The sequence below is a fragment of the Neltuma alba genome, unplaced genomic scaffold, assembly GCF_004799145.2.
Source record: "Neltuma alba isolate B1F8T4 unplaced genomic scaffold, ASM479914v2 tig00012857_pilon, whole genome shotgun sequence".
Taxonomy (NCBI): Eukaryota; Viridiplantae; Streptophyta; class Magnoliopsida; order Fabales; family Fabaceae; genus Neltuma; species Neltuma alba.
Window position 1 is genome coordinate 8848 of NW_021637240.1, and position 27431 is coordinate 36278.

Here is a 27431-nt window from a genome sequence, read left to right on the forward strand (position 1 = left end):
AATTGAGACAAACTTCTCAACATATTTACTTTATATATTGTAAAAAATACTTTCAAAACTATAATTTTGTTCCTACCCAAACGATCCCAAAATAGATTTTTAATAAAATTAAATAAGGAGATATCTATTTCAGATTCACTTTGAAAAGGTGGTGATCATCAGGGAGAAGTGGAAGAAGACAAAAGACTTATACAATCCTCAAAAACAACTTTTTAATTATAATTTTTGAAATACAAAATAAATAGGAAAGAGAAATTTTATCTCAACTTAAATTTATAAGTGCTTATACTAAATAGCGCTGAGTAAGTTCCACTGTAAGCGAAAGCTGAGATAGAATGGATGAAAAATTTTAATGATTTCAATGTAAAAAAATTCATAAAAATAAATTTAAATTAATACCTTTTATATTATAATATGTACTATAAAATTTCACTATTAATACCTTTTAAATTTAAAATATTATAATATTTAGGAAGAGTATTTTTTTCTTACATATTTTCACTATTAACATTTTACAATTCTATTTTTAAAAATTGTCGTGCTATGAGGTTTTGTGACTCTTTGAATTATTGCTTCTGTCAATGAATTCATCTCCCAATCGAGGAGGATCGATACATGTTTCGATGCCATATTGAACTAATCGTTCGACTGACTACGTTTGGAATATCCATTAGGCCAAAGAAATTTCCTACCCTGTGCCAGAACGTGTGATGTTTTGATTTTTCTATAATTCGTTACGATCTTCTTTTTCTCCTTTGCGGATTGGTTCTTATCAGTACTCGGTGTCCGCGATTTCAACTGTGATTTCTTTGATTAAGTTCAGGTAACAATGATGTAGCACAATGTTACATACATGCTGTAGTTGTTAATGTTACCTGATCAATAGTAGATCCTGATATTAAATTATTTGCAGCTCAAGACCAGACTTTGATAGTTTTTGGCGTCACTAAATGATATGAAGCTGTGAGACTTTGCTCAAGAATTTATGAACTTTTACTTCATTAGTGGTTTTCCTAGCTAGTTCCACCAATACCAATGCCAGCATATATTTTCTGAACCGTTATGTTGTGCAGCCGGACAAGATCGCTGCTGTAGAGACGCTGGACAGGAATTGTATTCATCTACTCACTTCACTTGAGGTCAGAGACGGAGTTGCGCACTTTCATTCCCGCATTGGCTGGGATTGAGGTTGGAGTTGGCTAGGCTTTGCAAAGGTTTAAGACCAGTAGGCTGCAATATGGCGTGGATGCCGCGAATCTTTGGGACAAATTTGACATCAACACTAGGTCCTTCTGCACCTTATTCCTCTAGATTCTTCTCCAAATCAGCTCCGTACATCAGTAATGCCTCCTTCCTTTCTCTACCATTTCTCCATGCTTCATTTTCATTCACTATTTGATATGCCCAAAGCAAAAATATCGGACAATTTTGGTAATTGTAAAAGAGGCCCTGTCAATGTGTAGATTTTAGCTTCGTAATAGCTGGTCTATTCAAAATCTGATCCCCCCCCCCCCTCCTGAATCTCTTGCACCTCTTAGTGCTGCCATTCGTTGGGATAAATGGGAATGAGGGTTTAATTGTTTTCTCGTTGTTGAGTTTGTATAACTTGGAGAAATAACCTGCTTTAAGCCTTACCCAGGATTAGCTATTCTAGAATTAAATAAGTGACCATGCTTCTTCAGTCTTAAAGTGTCCTCACATGTGGATAAGTCTTCTTGTTATTAAGTGGCAGACCTATGGATACGATAAAGTCTTGTTTTGACGCTTGCTACTGCAGCAAAGGTTGGAATCCCCGAGTTTGTAAATGGAATAGGGAATGGAGTTGAATCCCATGTTGCTAAGCTTGAAACAGAAATTGGTGACTTCCAGAAGCTTCTCGTCTGTCGTACCCTCAAGCTCAAGAAGCTGGGCTTTCCTTGCAAACATGTAATCCCAATCACATCTCTGCTTGCTTTCTCTCCATGCAGATACAAGAACATATTATCATTTGTAAAAGCACCTATGCATATGCCTTAATATTCATGCATATATGTCATGTCAATGACCAATATCTTGTGTCTTCAAGATATTTCTTAAATTTTTAAATTCTTGGTAATTTCTCTTAACACGTTTGTTGCTGAACTTTCATTATTGTCTCTATTTTTTTGTACAAATTTATGGATTTATCATACACTTTGTTTCTGTTCGTTAAATCCTTCTTTTCTTTGGCTGGTGTCATTATTCAAATTTTAATATTTTTGTTTTCCCACCAAATGCCACTTTATGAACCAGATCTGTTATGCTCAGGTCCTTTTTATTTGGAATTTGTCTTAGAATCTGTTAGCTTCGTGTTTTTACCTTTTTATTTTTTGGCTCAGAATGGATGCTTACCCAATTTTCGCCAGAAAGTATGCCAATAGTGCAGCATTATTTCCTGGCATCTTGCTGGTATAATTTGACAGTATGATTATGTCCTATAGCTATGCTTCATGTACAGAACTTTATTGGATTCTAGAAGAATAAGCAGCTGGAATCTGAATTCACCTTTATTGAAATGGATGATAGATGTCAACCGTCTTATTTTGTTCCGCTGCTAAAAATAATTGTAAATCTCACTAGTGCGTGTGTTATATTGCGTTCTGATGTTGCACGTCGTCTTCTTACAGCTGATTGGAAGCAGGTTCCTGATGGCTCCCTTGTATGAAAGTTGAACTGACTTGAGTTTTCAAGCAATTGTTTGTGGCTAGCGCTTAGTAATAGCAGATCTTTGTGGTTATATGGGTAAAAGGTGCTTCCTTAACGTACTACATAGCATTCCACCCCTTGATTGACTCTGTTGCTGATAGAATACCACGACTTATATACAGTAGAAAGAAGAGAAAATGTGGAGGGTATAGGGATGGTTATGCTATGAAGAGTAACTTCCCTGCCATGCTGTCATATGTTGTCTAATGTGTTGTCAATGATCTGAGCGAGTTTATTATGCGTCGTCAATTTCTATGAGGATGTGGTGTCAATTTCCTAGGGGTTAGTATGCTCAGTTATTTTGATTTCATTGTAATATATACGTACTGGACTGATTATTAGGGAATCTATGTGAGCTATTATTCAGCCCTTTTATGGGAGATTAGATTTTCTTGGTGGCTTTTTTCTATTAGATTATTCGGACCTAGCTGAAGAACGATAACTCACTGGCTTGTTAAAAAGGCTGCAGGGGTATGACCATTTTATCTTTGGCAGAAATAAAGGTTTTGTGATGTTTCCACTATCTTGTTTCAAGACTCCTTTAATTGATATTCGTTTTGGACCATAAGACATTAAAATGCGTGGGGCCTACATGCGAACTCTTTGTAACCTATAGTTTTTGCTTTGCAGAGGAAGTTAATATTGAAATATGCACACAAGTACAGGCTGGGATTATGGAGGCCTCGAGCTGAACTAATCAAATCGTGATCGGTTTCTTAATAGCTTTTCTTTATCACACCTGAAGTTCTAGATGCGCCAATATGTGAATGCTGGATTTCGCATGGAAAGAACAAGTCTATTGCTTCTGATAATACCCAACTTCATCCCATTCAGAACATCTGGATAATTTTTGGTATTTCACCATTGAAACACAAGAGACTTGTCCTAATTGACCGTCGGTGTGGCTGGTCATTCTGGTACATTTACTGCATTTTTCTAATCGTATGACTTGTTTTTGGTAAGTATGAGACTGATGAATTGAAAGATTCAGCAATGCTTCATTTATTCGATGATAGCTATTGTAAAACTCAACGATGCTCTTTATTTGCTCTTTTTTTTTTTTTTTTTTTGGTGTCAAGCACATGTATCTTCTTATTCTACTAAGTCTATTTGAAACACTATCAATCCTTAAAATGTGAGCACTTTTAAACTTTGGTTTGTTACGTCATGAGGAATAAATCCTTTCTATTAGATATAATCTGATCAACGAATGCTCTTTAATTTTGCAGTCATGTGCATCCCTTCCTAATTGTTCAATAATTGATCAGATCTGATATTAACTTGTGGTTGAATTATGAAAGTATGATGAGAATATGATTATGACAATAGTAAAAATGAAATTAATACAAACATGGAAGAAAAAAATGAAAAAAGAAGAAGATAAATTTAATTTTCAGATAGGTACGAAATGCAACTTATAGAAAGATCTAATCCTATTTCAAAAGTTATAACTTATATATAGGATTAACGACCACCGAAAGTAACAATTAATGGAACTTACCATCCTCCCACTTTCTTTTTGGTTTTTTTTTTTTCCTTGGGTGCTTAAGGTCGTAGACCTGCTGAGTATGGGGGCCATAATCAATGCAATGCTTTCAAAAGTGAAAACACCATTCCACTCAAAAGAAAAAGGTAGGCTTCAACTTAATTTAAGGCCAAACGCTTTGTAGTATAATAGCATTGATGCTTTTCTATAGATTGTAACTGAGAGGTCATCGGTTCAATTCTATTATAATCTCAAGTTGTTAGTGCCTGTCCTTTTAATTTTAAAAAAAAAAAAAGCATAGATGGTTACAGAATGGTTTGTCCTTGGGCTTCAAATGTCAGTACGTGCCTGGGGTTTCCCTTTCTTCAAGGATTCCTGTCTTGTTTCCTTGTACAATACTTATTTAACTCTGTGGTGGAGCTCCCATTGTGCCGTGGCTATCCATTCCCATTCCATGGCAGTTATTTAGCAGGGATTCCATGGGCTTGATTTCCTTAGAAATTGATGTGGTAAGGACCAGAGTGGTATAGCTTCAGTATCAGTTACTGTTCATATGAGAGATAGCACGCAAACCAAAGAGTATATGATACTCTTGATAAGCCATAATTCATTAGAGATTTATAAGATGCATAAAGTATTTTGATATTAACATTCTTTACTCTCATTCTATTCTCATAAAACAGATTTCTTTAAAAACAAAATTAAAGAGGTAGGTACTAATAGCCTGAGACTGCAAGCAGGATCAAACCCTTGATCTACCATTTATAGAGGAGCTTTTATGTCACTAGGTGACAAGACCGTTTGCATAAAAGAAAATTTAGAATGCATATCAAGATTATTACTTAGAACACTTGCTTGGGCTGTAGGCATTATGAATATGTGGCAGCCTACAATACAGATAGTACAGAAAAACATAATAAATGCTAAATTTAGTATATATCGTGTTTATTTAACAGTTAGTCAGAAGATTTGACTTCCATTTATTGTGAAAGACAAAGCAATCCCAGTACATTGTTCTAACTCTCAAAATAACTGGAGTCAAATCTCCTCTAGCTGTCATAAATCTGATATTTTTCAAAATAAAGAATTCATGTAAAGAGATTACCTCATAACCTGTTTCCTTGATGAGAAACTCGTCCTCAATTCATTGTTCAAACATTGGCAAGCGAAAAAAGAACACTTGATGCCAAGATTGGATAAAATTTCTTAAAGGAGTTTATGCTTATAAATCATGTGGCTTAAAAGCTAACTATGATGTTATCAAGCCAGTGGCCACAAGATAAAACAAGCAGAATAGTGGAAGTAAGAACCAAAAGACGTATCATATATTCATAGTAGCCCAAGAGTACAGCTGAAACAGATTAACTCGAGACAGAAGATTATCGATCCTCAGGTGCCAAATCCAAGATCCAGATGAAGCAGCACATTTCTTGCATGGGGAAGAATTTATGAACACAGTAAATCAGTAAAACTCCAAAGAATCAAGACAATGAACATGCTAAGAAACTATAGTTAACTCCAATTGATTGATTTTGGCCTCTTGGTGCATGCCCAGATTCCAAATAAGTAAGAAGATTGACAGGATAAATTTTTAAATCTGGTCATAAGAGGAGTAAGCACAGGACAACACCAATTAACAAGACACATATACCAAAAGCATTTCAAAAGGGGAGAAACTCTTAAAGCTTCAATGCCACCCTCCCATGCATGAATGTGCATGTCTTGTGTAGACAGATATACAAAAAATAATTTCACTAGAGGAGTAGGTACAGGACTGTACCAATACGTGACAATTTAATTTGAAGTTTGAGCAAATTCTCTGAGTTCAGTAGGTTCCTCTCTGCACCATCAAAATGAAATGGAATGTGTAATCCTGGTTCAATAGTTATGACCTGCAAAATAAATAAATGAAAAAGAACAAATTGTTAACTAATATGTGAATGAACGATGTCAATCAGCACGGCTATAGCATGTAAACAATAAAACTCTTGCATGATCGCCATGTTCCTATATAAGGAAAGGGAAAAAATTGTCATTCTCGGCCAGAAAAATATCCCTGGGTGTAATTTTTTAAGACTTCCTTCAATTAAATGTAGCATGCTTTAGAGGACCTTGACTATCAAATACTTTTAAACATATTAGCTGGAGATATCTGTTGCTCTTAGCGCATCCAATGCAACTCTATAGGACTAAGGCAGGAATGAATATGGACACGTTATATAAAGTTCCAGTGGTTGAGTTTATGTCAAGTTTAGAGAAACTTAAGGCAAGAAAACTTACAACACCAGGCTTGAGAGGATAGCTGATCCTTGAACAATCATGCATATCCATTCCCAAGTAGTGACCTAGACGAATAAAAGATGAACATACAGGTCCAGTCTGTATTTATCTTTTCAAACTAGCCTAAAAATTTGTAGAGCCAACAAATAATTCTACTAATCTTTGTACACAAAGAGATTAACCAGGCTGTATTTTTCAAGGTATGCATAAAGAAACCGATAGAAGTGGGGTTCAGTGAATGGTAGGCACTGCTTGGAACACCTCTCAAAATTCCAATCCCCTTGAGTCCTTTCTGGAGCATTTCAACCTAAGCAACCAGACCATTTCAAATAATGTAATTAAGGTAAACAAGCTTCAAGTCTGAAGTAGTTAGTTGAATAAACAGAAAGATCAAGTGAAGCAAAAGTAAAGTGCCAGTAAAAAACATACCGTTCTAGCAAAAGAGATACTAAAAAGTTGTCAGAGCACACATATTACTGTTGCTGATTATGCAAAATAGTATGATGGGTTAAACACTTATAAGATATCGGTCATCATGTATAGGGTTGATTGCCTCAACCAATATGGCATAAAAATTAAAAATCTTTTCTTTTGGCACATTAATTCAAAATACAAGGAAAAAAATCTTTACATTAGCACCTACCTTATATAAGAACATTATCAACACACACAGAAAAATAAATCACAAAATAGTTTTCGTTTCAATCCATGCATCAATTAGCAATAAATAACAGCAACATAATAAAAAACATGGTTTCTAAGAATAATGGCGAATGATTAAGAAAAAGGAGCAATGATGAAGGTACCGAATGATTGTGTATTTGCCGAATGCTTGCACCAGGTTTGCAAAGTTCTGCACAATGCTCGTTTGTTTCCCATATAAACTCATAAAGCTCTTCCTGAAACATACAAAAAGACATGATATTCGTCTGAAAGATAATTGTAACAAGAAGACACAGACAAATGATGTTATGACTTATGAGACTAGCTTAGAATTAAGGCATGTGTTGCCTGGGTGGCTTTCATCTCAAAATTCACTGGGCATGAACCAAAAAGAAAGACTAAGAAGTTTGATACATCATATACCAGCATAAACAAAGGGGAAAAAAAAATCCCTGCATGCAATCATCAAATATGCTTAATTTTTTACCAATTTTGTTCCTAATTGATATTCTATTTTTTCTCTTAAATTTTTTCTCATACTACATTTTCTTCTATCATTTATCTCATTACTAATATTTCTCTCTCTTATTTGCTGCTTATTAAATAAGGACATACATGCTTGATAAAAATGTTCAAATTTTACATATTTATTACTTTTAACTAACTTCAACTCTTTTCTTAAACCACATAACTTAGTTAAAATTAAAGGATGTTATAAAAAGAGTTGGAGGGAGTATATCATATTTTTACGCATTTTATGTGGATATCTTTTGATCACTTAGTGATTAATTACTCTCTTTATACCTGAGCTGACTGAAGATTGTTTGTAGTGCACATTGTGTAACGGAAACTCTTAGGAATTTTTTAAGACAGGATCAGTATAATCTTTGTGTGCCATTACTCTTTCTCTCTTGCTTGAATTAAAAAAAAAAATCATGTGTAAGGGAAAATCGTTGTGTTTAAATAAGAAAATCAATTATCAATTAATAAATAGTAAAGTAACAGTATCCGTGCCCATTTTATTTTTAATATAATTTCAAAAGCCTGCAAATTTTGAAAAACAGAAAATATTTAAAAAAATCAAATCAACAATAAAAAGGCCCCACTTTTTTTTATTGATTCTGTAACAAACAAAACATTAGGGAAAAAAATTTGCAAGGAGCACAATTAACATACCAACTTAATAAATGGTCAGTGAACGAAAAGGATTTCCTTAATTATTTGTTCATTTCTTTCCATTTTCGTCAATACAAAATGTCACCCTAATGAGAGATACACTTGATAATCTTGATATATTTGTAGCCTTTTTATTTGCTTTAATTAAGTGCAATAAATCATTTCAACATGTATATTATATATAGCCTAATTAATGTTTATGTGGACCATATATTTCAGACCTAACTACTCAGTTTTGATTGTGTCTTCCGCTATATGAATATTGCAAGTTGACACATCCATTAACTGTATATATTTTAACATATACTACGTTCGGTCTTTACTGTAAGACTTTGCTTGACTTTTATTTTGATATTAAATATAAGATCCCAGTCCACTTTGTCTATCATATCTATGCATTTTTTCCTAAGGTAATCCTTCTAACAATAATAGTTCTGGCCAATAAACTTAATTAACAAGGATATTTTAGGAAAGAAAACATCTATTTATTACAAATAACTAACTTATTTCCTTAATCTTTTCAAATTAGTCAACTAGCTCTTATAATTAGGACTGGAGGTAGTGTATATATATTTGTACATATCATGACTCATTGAAATGTTGATGATATTTTTGTCAAATTAAGAAACAAAATAAGTCCAAAACAGCATAGAATAAATTAGTTGTAAGAATGAGTCAAACTCCTGTGTGTGTGTGTGTGTGTGTGTGTGTGTATTCTACTCCGTATTTGGCACGCTACAAAATGATTCCCTAATATCCATCGAAGTCATTCAGAAGACAAGATAGTGAAGTTCTGCTTTTCACGCTGTTCACTATGGAAACAAGAACTTGACCGATATTGTGATCAATCGTTAAAATCCATAAAATATTCTCAAGACTATTGTTCATATTATATCAAATAAAACAGTTTCAACTAAACATACTGATATTTTTTTAGTCTTTGTAATATATGCGCCTTTTTTATTAAAATAATTTTTTTAATTTCCACATTCAAAATATTTTACAAAATTAGATCATATTTTGAGAACATATAATATATAGAATTTCTCTCTTTTTTAAAAAAAAAAACTAATCAAATATTCAGTGCTATCAACTAGCTAATTTTCTATGGGCTAATGAGCTAATCCTCGATAAAACTCAAAGGGAGAAAGACGTAAAAATACCTCCCAATTCCCAATTCAGGAATAAAGCTTTTATAGAACGAACTGGGATTAAATTTTGTAAAAAAATTACTTAAATGCCCTTAATTAGAAATATGAAATATGAAAAAAAAAATTAAATGACCATAATGGTTAAATAAAAAACAATTTTAATTTATCAAATAAGAACAATTAAGATAGCAATTAGCAACAACAAATTTCACAAAATAAATTGTTAAATACCAATGACAGTGACAATTTAATAAGTAATAATTTTAACTTATAAAATGATAACAACAATTAAGACAATGATGATCACTAGTTTCAAGAAAATTACATCACTTCACATACAAACTTAACTTAAAAATAGCATTAAGGTGCAAATTTACTATGTAAGTTTAAAATCATGATAACTTTTTTAATGTTAACAATATTATCTGTCAATATAACCAATTAGTTTTTTATGGTAACGGGCAAAATTGCTATGATTCAAAATTTTTAAGGCAAATTTGCACATAAAAATCTTTCAGGTGCCCAATTGAGTGAAAATTTTCACACGAATTTGTATCTTAACGCTTTCAAAATATCTCTTAGGACTTTATGAATTAAGACATTTTAAATAACCATGAGATTCTCATATTTTGTTAATTGATATCTTTCTCTCAAACTTAAATTTAAGACCTTATTTTAAAAAGTCCTGATTTTATAGTAGGTCAGCCCAGCTGTTGTTTCTTATTATATCACACTATCGCTTGTAAGGTGACTTCCACGATAACTCATGATGCTAGTCTTCTCTTTTTTCCCTTTCGGTCATTGTTGAAAATTTGAAAGTCTTCCAACCCCATCATGCAAATTAGAAGTTCTCCTTGACTCTAGAAACAAGCGAACAAATCAAAAGGCTTGGCTTTTCTTAAATTGCTTTGCCATCCTTTGCATATATTAATGCTGCTATGCACCCTTCAAGAATTTGGAAATGAAATGACGATATTGAAATGTGGAGAAATGGCTCCATTATCCCTCTGACTCACTTGCCTTATTAATTCTTTTCTGATAAAAAATTATAGATACTTAATCCTCAGCAATTTATTTATCCACAAAAAATATTTTAAATCAAAATATATCCCCATCTGCCGTGGCTAAATTATATGTTTATACATATATAACTGAAGATTTCCTTTTGTTAAAAAACACAAATTCAAACATCATTTTCCTATTCATCTGAGTTACTTTCAAATGCGTAATATTGTCAAAAATGTTTACTAAACTTAATCATAGTAATTAATCTCGAAGGACATGATCATTTTCATTTCATTAATTATTAATAATAATGGGAGATGAGAGGGATATCCACTGAGAAAAAAAGAAAATCCAAGTCATATTCCGTTCTGTAGAAAACACAAATAATATTTTATTATGTCTTTTTTTTTTTTACCAGCATATTTTATTATTTCTAGTTCTTTGAGGGAAAAAATAAAATTAAATGACATGTGTGTGTATATGAATATGTGTGTGTGTTAAGTGGTACTGCTTGTTTTAGGTTTGATGTCTCGTGAGAATTTCTACTCCATTATTTAATTTTCTTAAAAGGATTAAGAATTTAATTTTATAACGAAGTAAATGCCCCAAAAATTTATAAAGCATAATTGAATTAAACATTTTTATAACTTGATCAAACTCCTTTTACATATATATATAAATATAACTATATATATATATGCGTCTTAGGTCTAATTAGGAGTTATTTTTTATAGAATACAATTTATAACGAACCGAATTCAATAATTTTATTTGATATAAAAAAAATATAAGAAGTCAATTTCCGCACATCTTAATAAGACGAAAATAAATCGCATTATTCATAATATATAAGCAATGTGGGTTTCCATTGATTTTATATGTTATATTAACAATTAATATTTATAGTATATAAATGAGGATATATAATAGATTTATTAGAAAAAATGAAAATAAAAAATGAAAAATTTAGGTCAGTCAAGTCAACCAAGGCAGCTCAAATTATATATAGCTAACCATGAATTTATCCCGGTCCATTTTGGCCGCACTTTAGAAAAGTTTAAACTAAAAAATAAATTACTATTAATTAATATCCAAATCCCATCATTAATCACTAATTCCTCTAATTCCTTTAACAAAGCATATAACCCAATTCCCTATTTGGTCCCTCTAGTTTCAAGCACTGTGCCTACTTTTTCGTTGCTCTCTCTCACACATCGCTCCTTCTTCCTTCCCCTTCCCCCTCCCCTTCTTACAGAGCCAACAATCAGATTGATCGATGCTTCATCCTCCTAATCTCTTTCCTCTCTCATGGACCTTCATATTCTTCTCATTTGGGATCCTAAGCGGGGTCGTTTCGGATCCACAGACCCATCTTCTGAACAGCGAGTGTAATCCGTACTTCATTTCCAACATATCTCTGGGCTCCAATGTCTCCGTCTTCAACCAAAACCTAAACGGAACTCTGCGAGACATCAGAGAGCAGATCTGTGTCCAGAACAAGCACTTCGTCACGGCACAGCAAAGCAATGGAGGAAATCCCGTTGCTACGCTTTTTCAATGCAGAAACTATCTCTCCGTCGCCGACTGGGTAGCCTGCTTCAATGCGGCTAGCGATCAAATCCGCTACCAATTAGTTCTAGATCCAACTATAAATAAAATATAGTGGCAACCTAAAACATTCTCCTAGGGAGCAATTTTGGAATTCTAATTGCAAAATGGACCTAGTTATTTATATGCAAATACAGTACCGCTACTCTAGAATGATGCAAGCATACTCTAAATGCAAATTTGTTATGATTATGCACCTAAGCAAACAAATGCAGACTACAGCTATATGTTTAATGCAGATAGGGATGTGATCCCAAATATAGGACCTGGCTTAGGTTCCCGGCAATGGATGGGCGTAAAAAATAATTGGGACCAAGTTATGGAAGGTACTGAGAGGGTGGTTCTTTCTGGGGGGAGGGTACTGTTAAGTGGAAGATGGAAAAGTATGACATGTTCTCTCTTAAGTTTGCCTACATTATGTGAAGAAAGCTTATGAAGCCTTGTTTAGTAGATAATTTTTTTCTCCACAAATCTCTGGGAATGGTGAACAATGGGAAGCCTGGCTGTGGAGGCACACTGAGATTACATGCGAAAGTATTTAGATGCTTTTATGCTGATCAGTTTGCTTAATGAGTCTGAGGCGTGCATGGGATGGACTCGATAAATGATTCTGCATATTCCAATTTTGTTGATCCAACAAAGTGGGGCAATAGAGACATACTCAAAAGAGATACTCCTCCGATCCTAATTATAAGACCCAATTGACTTATTTGAGGAGATTAAGGAAGTAAGTTAAGTTGGTTATTTATAATAAATAAGTGTTGTCATTCCTAAAATATCCTTGCTAATTAAGTATATTGGCTAAAACTATCATTATTAGAAGGATTATCTTGGAAAAAATGCATAAATATAAGAGAGAAAATGGATTGGGTCTTATAATTAGGACCAAATAAAAAGTCAAATTGGGTCTTATAATAAGGACCGGAGGAGTATAATTTAAATGATTAATTAAATTACTACCTCCAGTCCTAAATATAAAAACTAATTTGTAATGTAAATTAGCTTTTATATTTAGAACCAGAGATAATATTTAAAGCTTAAATTATATGACATTATGTTAGTTCTTAATAGCAGTAAAATTGAAATTTTTATTTTAAAAGTAACATCAAGAATTAAATTTTTATGTTTAAATTTCCTAAACAAATTTTTGCCGCTTTAAGAGGGTTACCCAAGATGAGGCGTACTCTCATGAAAATGAATGTTAAAAAAATGGCTTGGGCAAGCGACATAAATTTGATCCATGTAGCTCTTAACCTCCTGCAGTTATATTAATTAACCTGAGTGAGTGCATGGTCCCTTTATAGGCATAGCAATAGTAGAATATAAGTAAAACCTAGTGCCGTTTGAAAAACCGAAATGATCAATTAAGTTGGTATACCATCTCTGCCTGAAGATCTTTGCAGAAACTACTTTGCCGTAATCAAGTACCTATAATAGGGTGATTCTTTTGAATGTTTTCTATAACTCTGAAATTATCTTCCTCATTTATTCTGTGTTTCCATATTTCAGGGGAACCCTTTTTTGGGTGGGTTTGATCACCATCCCTTGTGTGCAGTTCTGTGTATGAAATTCTTCCATCAATATTTCAGACAAGATATGACATTTTCCTTCTCTGCTTTTATGCTATGTTCTGGTGATAATGTATATTTGTTTGACCTGATTATGGGTAACCATTTTAATTCACATTTATACAGCAAAAGATGAAGACACCCAACTAGACTTGCTGAACGAGGATACAACAACATAGTCGTGGCAATGACAAACTACCCAGATTATATTGCACAATTCATGTTTCAATGTTTCATTGTACTCAAATCTTCAGTAATGTAATGAAGGCGAATGCTTACTCCAGTTTTTTCCTTCTTCAATATTATTATTATTATTTTCTGGGGGTTCAAACTCGCATCGCCTTCCTGATGGAATAGAAGTGGAGACAGTAGCATTTGATCGAGATGAACTATTACTAACCATCTCTTCTAATCCCCACATTAGAATCAACATAAACAGGCATAGTGGGTCGCTTGTGATCTATTAAGCCACCTTTGCTTTCGATCATATCAACAACTTCAAACATTGTTGGCCTTGCTGCAGGAGATGCTTGCGTGCAAAGCAATCCAATCTCTATGATTTTCTTTACTTCTTCTGCATCATACTCATTTGGATCTAAGATTTCATCCACAAACTCCATGTGCATACCTCTCTCGTACAGTTTCCAAGCCTGCCAAGGGGCATCAAAGTCATACAAGATAGAGGGAAAAAGATTGTGTGGTGTTGAGCAGTCAAAAATAATCGTTTGTCACGCTATATTGAAAATAATTTGATTAGTTAAATCTGCATTTGCAATTTCTTCAAATAAAAATCTTTCCTTTGGTATATCAGTTTTGAGAATTCGCTTACTCTTTGAAGAAGGAATTCGCCTTGATCATCATTCTTTAATTCACCACTCTTTTGCCCACTTATAATTTCTAAGACTACAACACCATAGCAATAGGTGTCAACTTTCTCAGATAATTGTCCATGCATTACATACTCAGGTGCAGTGTATCCCCTAGATAACAAAAGCAAAAGGATCAAAAACTTACCATATGTAAGACACAAGACGCAACAAGACACAGAAACTTACACGACCAACGACAAAAACAAATTTCAAATATTCATGTGCAACTTAAAAGTGTTGTATCACATTTCTAGCGAGTCATGAACATACACAAGTCTTCATGCTATGTGGAAACAACTAAACATTTGAGAAAAGATATAGTTGCTAAAGTTTGTCGCGTTTGATCAGCAAATGAGTTGTTACAATCATTTGTGCCAATATGATATATAGAGTGCAGAAAATATGAATAATCACATATGTTATTACTTACACTGTTCCCACAAATTTTGTATTGAGATGAGATTGGTCCCTTGGCAAAAGCCTTGCCAATCCAAAATCTGCAATTTTAGGCTGGAAATCATCATCCAAGAGGATGTTGCTGGGCTTTATATCCCTATGTATGATGCAAAAGTGAAATCCCTCATGAAGAAATGCCAAACCCCTTGCAGTGCCTAAAATTATACCATAACGTTGCTTCCAATTCAGAGAACCTCTATCTTCACCTATTTCCAGCACTTTAGATAGTAAGGGAAAGGGAACAAAAAAACATAAAAATAGAGAAAGCAGATGATTGTCAACTACAAAGGAAATTTCTTCGAGTACTAAATTGAATATACCAAATAAGAACTGGCCAACATTGTTGTTCTTCATGTACTCATAGACAAGGAATCTCTCTTGGCCTTTGCTGCAACATCCAAGAAGTCGAACAAGATTTCGATGATGAACATTACTTATTAGCTTCACTTCACTTTCAAAATCTTCATCCATCTTTTTGGATTGCTCTAGAGCCAATTTCTTTATGGCAATTACTTCTCCATTTTTCAGAGTACCCTGTTCAATGAAGAGATCATATTTCTAGACTATAGACTGTGCTTGAGGGAAATGCCATCCTTTAATTGAGAATTAGACACATTTTCCTGTGTATTTCATGGAATCTAAGAAATACATTGTACTTTCTATATATCTTTATACAAAAAAGCCTCTATACGAAAGTGTCTCTTGAAAAAAGATATGGACTGTAATAATACAAATGACTGTTTGCGTGTGAGTGTTTTTTTTTTTTTTGGGGGGGTTTACCTTGTATACATCACCAAAACTTCCTTCTCCTAATTTATTCTCTTCACTGAAATTTTTTGTTGCAGACTTCAGATCTTTATACCTGTAGTTAACCGGGCCTTTCAACTCAGTTGCTCCCAAAATGTCAACTGCAAGAAAAACCACAATTAGAAGTAGTTAGGGGTTCATCCCTTTCAAATTAAAACCCTCATATTCCTTTGGCAGGAAAAAGTTAAAACTAGAGCATCACAATGAATCTTGAAGAATAAAGTTTTTTCTAGTTATCTTACCTCTATGAACTCTCTTGAACAATGATCGTCTATACAAAGCAAATAATGCAAGAAGAATCAAAATAAAAGATGCACCTCCAACGACCCCACCAATAATGGTCTTCTTGCTTGAATCTCCTACGAGTCACAATTGTTTGAAGTTAAATTGTATTATATTTGCTCATGTCAATTGTTTCTTGGCATGCACTGCACATAGTCATTCAGGAGTTTAAAGTTTAGAACTCTACCTTGTTTCAAGATGCGTTTGATATCGGTGGTCTGATTAGCAGTAAAAAATGCAGAGGTGGAGTATCTCATGAAGCAACCAGCATAAAAAATCTTAGCATTTGAGTTGGGAATACAAATCTGAAAATTTCTTAAGCCAGACTCCAAGCAATCCTGGCAGCCACTTTGAGTGACAGTCTGGAGACATTGAGCAAAGGCATAAATATTTGAACCATTACTGTTGGGTACTGGCGTTATAGGGCTGCAAAGAAACCAGGTATTCTTGGTGTTGCTTCTACCAGATTCTTTAGCACTTGTTGCACAGTTGAAGCAAGTTCTGTGGAGTTTTTAGTCACAGGATTCCCACACACAATGTGGTTCCCACCATCTGTGGACTGGTCGAAGAAAATACTGCTCTCATACCTTGAAAAAACACACAAAAATGTGCCATCTTTATGATTCTAAAAAATGTCACTTTTATGACCACATTAAGGGTGTGTTTGGTTGGAGGGGAGGGGAGGGAAGGGGAAATGAGCCCCTCTCCTCATTTGGTTAAAAATTTTGGAGGGGAGGGGAGCTAAAATGTCCCCTCCCCTCCCCTCCCTCCCCCCATTTTGGCTCCCCTCCAAATTGAGGGTTTTTGGAGGGGAGCCAAAATTTTGGACCATTATGCCCTTATGGCTTTTTAATATTCCACTTCTACCCATAAAATATATTATTATAATATTTATTTCAAATAAAAAATATATTATCCTAAGTAAAAAAATAAAAAATATATACATTATTATAATTAAAAATATATTATAAAAATTATTTAAAAATAAAAAATATTTAAATAAAAAATTATAATATTATAAAATTAATTGTTTTTTATAAATATATTATTTATTAAATATATTTTAAAGCTGGAAAAAAAGATAGCCTAAAGAAAATAAAATTTCATTTTTCTTATAGCATATAAAATTTGTTAATTTGATTATTTTAAATATATTATTATATTAATTAGAATAAAAAATTACTATACCAATTTTTTAATACACATATTAACATGATAAGACTGAATTTTTATTAAATTATATAATTTAAATTAAGATGTAAATTAATTTATATAATATATCAATAAAAAACATAAACTAATATGTAAGGGTAAAATGGTAAATTGATTATTACTATCCCTCCCCTCCCCTCCTTGAACCAAACAAGAGATCATTAAATGCCCTCCCCTCCCCTCCTTTTTAATCAAACCAAACAAGGGGAGGATGAAACCTCCCCTCCCCTCCCCTCCCCTACCCCTCCCTCCCCTCCCCTCCTTAAACCAAACAAGAGATCATTAAAATGCCCTCCCCTCCTTTTTAATCAAACCAAACAAGGGGAGGATGAAACCTCCCCTCCCTCCCCTCCCTCAAACCAAACAGGCCCTAAGGGACATCGGTTACCTGAGATGTTAGTGGTGTGATTGTTTTATCATTTTATGGTGTTGCAAACTGTGCAGTTGTCTCTACTGTGGAACACTTTTCAATCAGTTGAAGGATTTTATGTGTTTAGAATTAATATACCCGCTTGGAGGGGTTCGAAGAAAATCGATAGAGGTGTCACTGAGGACAGTTGAAAAGATTGTCTTTAGCCTATAAAGAAAAGCAGAGCAACCAAGGATTTTAAGCATAATGACGACAAAGCACGGCAACAACAAAGTTGTTAACTCCATGATTCATCAACCCAAAATCATCGGGGCTTAAGGTCTTCTCCCATGGCCATGGGTGAGCAACGGCCAAAAAAGTCCGAACTCTCAAGCTTCTCGTCATGCGCTTCTTGGTAGCAAATTTCTGTGTCACAAACCCGAACAACAAGAAATGCAGAACCAAAGATCTCATGGAACAATAAAAATACAGCAAGATTTCGTCGTCGTCGCTCAGCATGATTTGAGGTAAATTTCAGAAAATTTCTGCAAAGTTTCAGAGCTAAAGCAAGGGCGGAAATTTCAGAGCATAACCACGAACAAATTCATCGACGAAGAAGAAAAATTCATCGACGAAGTTGTGCATGCCCTGGGTTATCACTCCGTCATCCTCTATCAGAGCAAGAAGGAGATAGCCGAAAAGGCAGGAGGATGAGCGGCGGTCGCAGAAACGGCGTTGGGCAAGGGACTGTGACGAGTGTGACGGTAAAATGGAGACATGCGACGGTGACTGGGAAGAGGGATTGAGAGCAGTGGAGAGAACTCCCTGTAATCGGGGCCCATTCGTCTTTGGAAAAGAAAATGATTAATAAATGGAGTTAACATAATTAAGATTTAATATAATTTTTGTTCCCTTAGATTTACCCTGGATTCTAGTCTCTCGAGTTCTAAATAATAAATTTTAGTTTTTTAAATTTCATTTCATTTAAAATATTGATCTTTATAATCTAATAAAAATTTAAATTATTTTATTCTTTAAAGAGCCAAAATCTATAGTTTGAAAATTAAAGGACCAAAATTAAAATAAAAATAAACTTGAGAGATTATAGATTATATTAACCCTATAATTTTTATACATTAAGTTTATTCATGTTTTGATTTTAATCCTTTAAATTTTAAAATTGTGAGTTTTGATCTCTCAAGAAATAAATTGATCTAAATTTTATTAAAGTATAAAGACTAATATTTAAAGGACTAAAATTAAAATGAAATAGACATGTCAAATATTCTGTTAAACCCAATTAAACAAAATTATTCTCACACATCTTTTTGGGGTGAATCTCGCTTTGAATTTTAGTGGCGTTTCCGGTTTGTCTTTCAAGTTTCAACAATTCTTTTGTGCAAACAAAGCCTAAAGCCTTAGAAATTTAATGACTTGTATATCTTAATGGCCGAAAATATATCTTCATGTTGTAATTTCGTATAATCCTTCTCCCGTAACTTTTTTTAAAATCTTTTTGGATTAATACAAACTTTGATCTCTTAAGTTTAATCTCATTTAAGTTTTAATCCTTTAAATTTTAAATCACAGATCTTGGTTCTTCAAATTTCTTTTCATTTAAAATATTAATTTCTATAATCTAATAAAAATTTAGATCATTTTATAGAACCAAAACCTATAATTTGAAATTTGAGGGACCAAAACCAAAATGAAGGTAAAGTTAAAGGACCAAAGATTATATTAACCCCAATCTTTTTAACTAAATTAAGTATTTTAAAACAAGTTAAAATAAATTAGGGCAATAAATACATAAAAATTAAACTTTTTTTGAGTAAGTTATTATTTAATAAGGAAGCAAATAAATGAGAGAAATACCGGTAATAAAATAAAACACCAAAAAAATATAGAGTGAGAAAAAGATGATAAGAATGAATTAAAAAAAAATTAAGGAGTGAAATTGGTAAAAATATATTTAATGTTTAAATACCTTTTAGTTACATCTTACGAAAAAACCAAGCCAATTCAAATTTGATAATCTTATTAAAAGGAGCGGGAGGGAGTAACATTTTGGCTTAAACTCTTAATTTTATTAGTATTTTTTAAAAAAATCATTAACTTCAGATCTTGATTTTTTTTTTACCAATTATTGTTATTGAAAAAGGAAAATCATCTTGTAGGTGCCTAAAATTTGCCTTAATTTCTAATTTGGTGTCTTTGTATTTTATTCTGTTAGTATAATTAACTTTTGAATAAGGATTAACGGTACTAATAGAAAAAAAATACATAGATACCAAATTAAAAGTTAAGAGAAACTATAATTATCTCCAAAATAGTTTTTTCCTACAGAGAATACTTTGTTAAGATTTAAAATTTCAATGTGAACATGTTTTTTTAAAGTCGGCATATTTTGTTAACAAAGGTTAAAAAACCATTTTATAAAATTAAAAAGGCCAAAACAAAACCTTATCCAACAAAGAAAAGAAGTGCAATTTTGCCTCTCTTAGACATTATACAATTATGGGTCTCATTCTTTAACTCCAGCGAAACTCTTGTTTTAAAAACAATGTCTTATAATTAGGACGAGTTAGTATAAAAGAATATTAAAAACAACATGTTTATCTTTTTTTTTTTAAAAAAAAAAAAAGGTCAAAGTTGGTCGGATACCTGAGGAAGCAACCTTCGTATATGACCCGGGCACCAGTGGCGGAGACGGAGCAGTTGTCGTATATATGAACGGCGGCGAAGTCGAAGCAAGTGAGGCAGTCTTTGATGGAAAGGTAGTTTCTGCACTGCAAAACGCCGTACGCCGGATTGTTACCCTTCACTGCCTGCGCCACCGCGGAGTGTTTGCTCTGGTTGCTGACCTGCGCTCTCAGGCTTCGCATCGACGCGTTTAGGTTCTTGTTGAAGATGGCCACGTCACTGACATTATAGCTGCTGCAACCTGATTTCACATAACTGAGCTGCGGCTCTGAAACGACGCCGTCAAGAGTCCACCATGTCCAGATTGTGAAGCTCAACAAGAAGATGAAGGACAAGGGATTTTGTTGCAGGTTTAGCAGCAGCATGGTGTTTTAGTCTTATTCCTCGCAGAGTGTAGAGAGAGAGAGAGACAGAAAGAATGAAGAATGAACAGTGAAGGCGGATATCTCTTTGAAAAGTATAAGCCAGCTTGATGCTTCAAAGTCACTTCAAATTTCTGATATAGATGTTCAATTATCATTGATTTTTTCTCCCCTGGCCTCTAATAAATATAACCCTTAATTAGTGATTTTATTTTGATCCTAAAAACCTCATTTCTCTAATAAAAGCTTTTAACTTCTATGTTTATTCTAGTTGCTGGCATAAGAGTGCGTTCAAAAAGCACAATTAATGATGAAGGGAGTTTTTCAGCATACTTGTCAACTTAGAATCCATCTAGAATCACTTATAAGTAATTTTTCATCTGCTTCACAGAATATATGAAGTAAATGTATGAAAGAAATTTTATTCCGATCTACATAAAACATGCTATCCATTGAGATAGATCTTTCAATTAACAATCTATCCAAAGATTTGGTTTTGGGTAGGGCTCAATGACGTCGTACGATCCATGTAGCTGATCTTACTTAATGGAATAAGGCTCTATTGTTGGTTACATAAAACGTGCTTATAAATCATTTTTACCATCATACCAAACAGGACCTTACTTTATGTGCTCATGAACTTACCCACTGGACATCATATAATATTCTTGCTTACTTTAAGTATTATATATTTTTTTTTTTGCATACGGGGATTAAATACACATTAAATGAAAGAAACAAATGAAATTATACAGACAAAACTATCATATAATGCTCATTTGCAGAGTTTTTAAGCTGCGCTGAACACATAGCAAGTTAATTTCATCGGGGAAAAAAAAAGCAATTTAAACGAGTTTGTACGTTTAATTAGAAAAATGATGTTAAAACAAATAATAAAAGTACTTTTTGTTATGAATAAAGAAGAAATAGAGAAGAATCATACAAAGAAAGAAAGGATTAATAAGAGAGAGTCTTTCTCATTCCATTCAAGAATACAAAATACATTATACATAGCCTCTATTTATAGGCACAGCTTTACATCTTTGATAGAATCTACAGATTACATGATAATATGAGATAATTGTGGGATATAGAGATAATAAGAGATTATAGGAGATATAGGAGATAAAGGGAGATATATGGACATCCACAAAGATATCATTATATTCATAACACTTCCCCTTGGATGTCCAATATATATGAATGTGCCTCGTTAAAAAACTTCAACTAGGAAAAACCCTATGGGATAAAAACATAGCGAAAGAAAAAGAGTATATCATTCATTAATACACTATGCAATGCTGCTTCATTAAAAACCTTGCTAGGAAAACCCAGTGGGATAAAACCATAGACAAGGAAAAAAAAGTACAGCGTGTATCAACTCCCCCTCTTGACAACATCAGTTGACATCTTGGAGCCTGCAAAGTTTAATATAACAAACAACCCTTCCAAATATTGTAATTAGATAAAAACGTCAAATATGAATTTTATAATCTTCTAAAAATTATGAGACGAATAGTCCTTTTATAGCTTACCTACATATGGATCATGCTGTGATCTCTTAACATGAGAATTAAATAGAAATACTTTATCTACATAGCCAGTAAAATTAGTTGTGGGTACTTTCAGATATCCACGATATCCTTTAAATGAAAAATATTCTTAATTTCGCTCCATCGTCTTTATATTAGCGACAAACTATATCATGCTAACTAGCAAATGATATATTGAGTTATGTGTGGCTAGATAGATACATATGTGCTCTAGTGACACTAAAGCATGGTACTTCTGGACCAAGTATTTGTTCATTACCTTCTAGAGGTCTAAATCGATCTTTAATCTATATCTAAAGATCTTGCAACTACCGAAACACATAATGGATATTACTTATCCGCATAATGGATGTGATTTATCCATATGTATTCTTCCCAAAGCTTTTATTTCAAACTTTTTCTTTAAGTAATTTGCAGTTTTTGAAAACTCATCAGGAGTTTTGATACTATCATTATAAATAGTATTGATAACAGACTCATTTTGAATTTTTTCATAAACAGACAATTTGGAATAAGTTTACAACATTCCTTCAGTTGATATTAACCACATATGTCTCATATAGAGACTTACTTCAATGATGTTCTTAAGAACATAATTATATGCTTCTAGAAACTTAAATCCTTCAAGAATTTTCATACATTATGATCCATATCTATTCATGTATTGGATCGTTTATATTTATGCAAGAATTTGAATCCTTCTAGGATTCGCATATAATTTTACTACATAGTGGGTCACTGTATTTTCTAGACGCATATGAGATTTTATCAAACTGCCAAGTTGATAAGATACATAAAAGTTTTAAATTCACCACAAGATTCTCTTTCTCTTTTCTTGTACAAATACCCCTTACACTTCAGGTGTTTGGGTTAGAGATACACAAATCTCCTATTATAATGTTGCGTCTTTTCTTTTCTGTTTGCCAATCATTTTTCTATCTGTATCTCATAACAGATTTATATATAAGATCCTCACTTGATCATGTGATATCATCAATCAAATTATTGTTGACAATTTTATTCCTTTGTCGGTCCCGTTTTCTTTTATGACATAATATATCGAGATCTCTTTATTGCTTGCAGATACTTAAACCTCTTCAGGGGTCAAAGAGTTATGTCTTAATCTCTTTTGCAATTCATGCCTCCTTAGTATGATCATCATGATCATTTGCTCCTCTTTCTTTTCTTTTGGAACCGATTATAATCTCATGCTTTTAGCATGTCTTCAAGAACAGGAGCATTTTTAGCTGGAATATAAGAATTAAAAATTCTCATTTGGGTCAGTAATTGCATCTGGCAGACATTAGTAATGTTTTACAAATGCAATACTTTATGAACTTTTAGTTCATACTACTATATTTGAGGATCTACATTTGATAGTGAAAGTGCATTCTATGTGTTCTCTTTTCCAGCTATACATTTTCTCCCCCTCATATTGGAAATATGCAATGTAGGTCTCCCAAATCCATAAATCTCCTTTAGAAACATTATTTTGTTTCATTTAGAGACAAACAAGAATAAGGAGGTTCTTATCCAACATTGATCTCAACTTACTTTTAATATCCACCTACGTCCATTATTACGGTGGAATAATAAATATTGCATAGTGTGAGATGAAAAATGTTTGACTCCTGACCAAAAGCCAAATATAATGGGAGAATTCACAATACATTGTTGGCTTGATGCATTTATGTACAAAAATATATAAAATCAATCATCCCAACACTCAAGTGGGAATTCTGTTCTCATAAACTCTGATCTAGCTACTTATGGAGGCTTTTACTAAGCATATAATCATCAGCAATGTGAGGAACAGTCACTAGCAATCTCAACAAGAATCATATTGATTTCATAATCAAGAACTTATGTACTTAATGTAACTATCTGAACATATTTGCAAACTTCAGGTTGCAAGTTGATCATAAGCACCTGTGACCATTTTATAGATGCATCTTTCACTTATGGAGTATTACTTTGGTCCACATGGTGTTTAAATGGGCCCATATATAAATTTGATACATTATAAATCTGTACGGATCCGATTTTGAGCATAGCTAGTGATGTTCTCTTTGAGAACAAACAACACATAAAAATTCTGGAATCACATATCATTTTAAAGAATTTTCTAGTTCTTTAATAAATGACAATACACATTTTTTATGATATTTTGCATCATTATGATCCGGGATGATCTAACCGGTCATGCCAAACTATGAATGCATAAACTTATGGTTTATTGTAAAATTATTCTCAATTATTGGTAAACTTCTTGTTACCATGTTATATTATTTATTTATTTTTCCTTAATATTCCATAAGGAATATGTTATCAATTACAGATTTTATCTTCAGGATAATAAATAATGATATAACTTTTCTAGAGCATTAGTTTTTATCTTTTACCCAAATGGTAGAAACCTGTGCACTCATGGAAGGTTGAGCGCTACTGGCTCTTTTGGAGCTTTTTTTCAAAAGGAACATGAGATATAAGGAATGAAATTAATATTAATAATAACAAATTCCATCTAACATGATTCACACTTGTATTTCAACAATCTTCCCCTCAAGTGTGAGTCATATAAATATATTTTTCTTATTTCTGTATTTCAAATACAGTGAATAATATATAGTAAGCTAATAACATATCTTTAACTTGAAAATCCAAATGCTTCTTGATTCATATATAATAATAGATTTAAATCCAATTGAGTTATCACTTTAAAACCCTTTGATAAGAAAATATTCTAATATAAATGTTTGTGGGTCATAATTTTTCATTATCAATTTCTTTTCTGCCCACAAACATAATGGGGGGAACTACATTAGTTATTCAAGAACTATATCGATTTTGTTACTAGTTCTTCATGAACTATATCAACATTTTGCTATTAGTTCTTTTGGAACTATATCAATCTTTTGTTATTAGTCCCTCTGGAACTATATTAATTTTTTGATTACATATAATTCTTAAAAAAAACATGTTATATATAGTTCTTTAGGGACTAAAATATATTATTATTTCACTATATGATATACTTCACTTTTTGTTATACCCCTTTTTTTTTTTTCAAAATATGAAGCATATTTTTTTGAACAATATATATATTTTTTTGATATTTCGTTATTCAAAAACTTTATTTCTTTGTATATATTATGTAATGCTTCAAAACTTATTCATAAATTTATAAATTCAACAAAAAAAAATCTATAAGGACTAAAATCAAACTATATAGTTAGGAAGATATGAATCATAAGCCTTCAGGGCTATTTATAAGTCATTAGACTTCAAGACTCTATATTGAAAATTATATATTTTTTTCAAAGATCATTTGTGTCACTTCATATTTAAACCATGAGCCTTCAGGGCTTTAAAAACATCATAAGTTATTATTTTCATGTCATTCAATAACATAATTAAGTGTAATGGCTGCTGGCCATTTACTAATAAGAAAATTATAATATTAATAAATGTCAAATTGAATGTCAAAAATATATGAGAATAAGATAAAAATAAAACTTAAATTTCAAATTAATTAAATGTAACATGAAATAAAAAGAACAAATAAACTCTTTTACCAATACATCCTTCACTATATAGTCATTAGTTTTCTGAGTTACATTATTTATAATTCTAATTATCATAATTTTTCTTTTATAAACAAACCATATAATGATCTTTCTCATAATCAAAACTATATGGCTTCATGCCATTTAATAATGAAAATAAAGATAGATGGCATCTAGCTATTTAGTTTCAAAATAAAAAAAATTAAAGATATATGGTTTCTGACCATAAGATAAAACTTTGATGTTATATGACTTCAGGCCAATTAATAAAATAACAAAATTAAATATTTATGACTTCTAGTCATAAGATAGAAAATCAAAATTATATAAATGCGAACCATTTAATAAGATAAAAGAAAATTTAAATATATATAAATGGCTTCTGGCTATAAAATAGAAAATTCAACATGATATATATAAATTAAAAAAATTAAATATATATATGGCTTCTGGCCATAAAATAGAAAATACAAATTATATCGCTTCTAGCCTTTTAATGAGATAAAAAAAATTCAAATATCTATGGCTTCTGGCCGTAAGATAGAAAATCAAATTTATATGGCAACTAGCCATTTAATAAGATAAAACAAAATTATATATATATATGGCTTCTGGCCATAAAATAGAAAATTCAAATTACATGGCTTTTAGCCATTTAATAAGATAACAGTAATAACATATATATGGCTTCTAGCCATAAGATAGAAAATTTATACGTAAATACTTCTAGTTATTTAATAAGATAAAATATCAAATATATATGACTTCAAGTCATTAAAAAAAAAAGAAGAGAATTAACCATATATATATATATATATATATGGCTTCTAGCCATAAGATAAAAACTCAAAGTTGTATAGCTTGTGGCTATAATATAGAAAATCAAAATTATATGGCTTTTAGCCATTTAATTTGAAAAGAATGTAAAATCAGAGTTATATGGCTTCTAGCCATTTAATCTCAATGAGATGAGAACTTAGAACTATATGGCTTTTGGCCATTTAACTTTAGATGGTAACTCTTTTAAGATACTGCTAGTATCCATTGGAACTTTGAGTTCCATCGAAATAGTGACATCAGGTCAATAAAGAATAAAGGGGGGGAAATCTCCAATCATAGCCATGGAACCCGATGTTTAAAACAACGGTAGATTTTTTTTTTTAATTCCATATAATGGCTTAGATTATCCTAGATAAATTGAATAGGAATACGGATACTCTGAAACACCATATATGTGATGCTCGAGATATTGTTATTTGAACAAAGCAAGAGATACTCCAGAAAAATAATATAGATGAAGCTTTAAAATTATGCTGGAATAGAAAGGTATATCATACGCACCTTGGTTAGAGCTTCGTGCTGATAACGTGTTATAAATAAAGAAGAAATAGAGAAGAATCATACAAAGAAAGAGAGGATTGATAAGAGAGAGTCTTTCTCATTCCATTCAAGAGTACACAATACATTATACATGGCCTCTATTTATAAGCACAACTTTACATCTTTGATAGAATCTACAGATTACATGATAATATGAGATAATTGTGGGATATAGAGATAATGAGAGATATTAGAGATTATAGGAGATAAAGGGAGATATATGAACATCCA

The 27431-nt window shown here is 32.2% G+C and overlaps 1 protein-coding gene, 1 long non-coding RNA gene and 1 pseudogene across 2 annotated transcripts; 1 reads left to right on the forward strand and 2 right to left on the reverse strand.

The window, feature by feature from the left end:
• Positions 1-1845: 1845 nt before the first annotated feature.
• Positions 1846-3435, forward strand: LOC114731877 (uncharacterized). The gene is made up of 3 exons (XR_003738942.1): positions 1846-1926; positions 2646-2767; positions 3355-3435. It is a non-coding gene; the product is annotated as an uncharacterized LOC114731877 (long non-coding RNA).
• A 2529-nt stretch (positions 3436-5964) lies between these two features.
• LOC114731878 (intermediate cleaving peptidase 55, mitochondrial-like) lies at positions 5965-7990 on the reverse strand. Its single transcript, XM_028919118.1, has 5 exons — positions 7958-7990; positions 7297-7389; positions 6707-6797; positions 6491-6555; positions 5965-6102 (listed from the first exon to the last, which is right to left on the reverse strand). The coding sequence occupies exons 1-5, from the start codon at positions 7988-7990 to the stop codon at positions 5965-5967; spliced, it is 420 nt and encodes a 139-aa protein (XP_028774951.1).
• A 6966-nt stretch (positions 7991-14956) lies between these two features.
• LOC114731873 (cysteine-rich receptor-like protein kinase 2) lies at positions 14957-20724 on the reverse strand (annotated as a pseudogene).
• Between the last annotated feature and the right edge of the window lie 6707 nt (positions 20725-27431).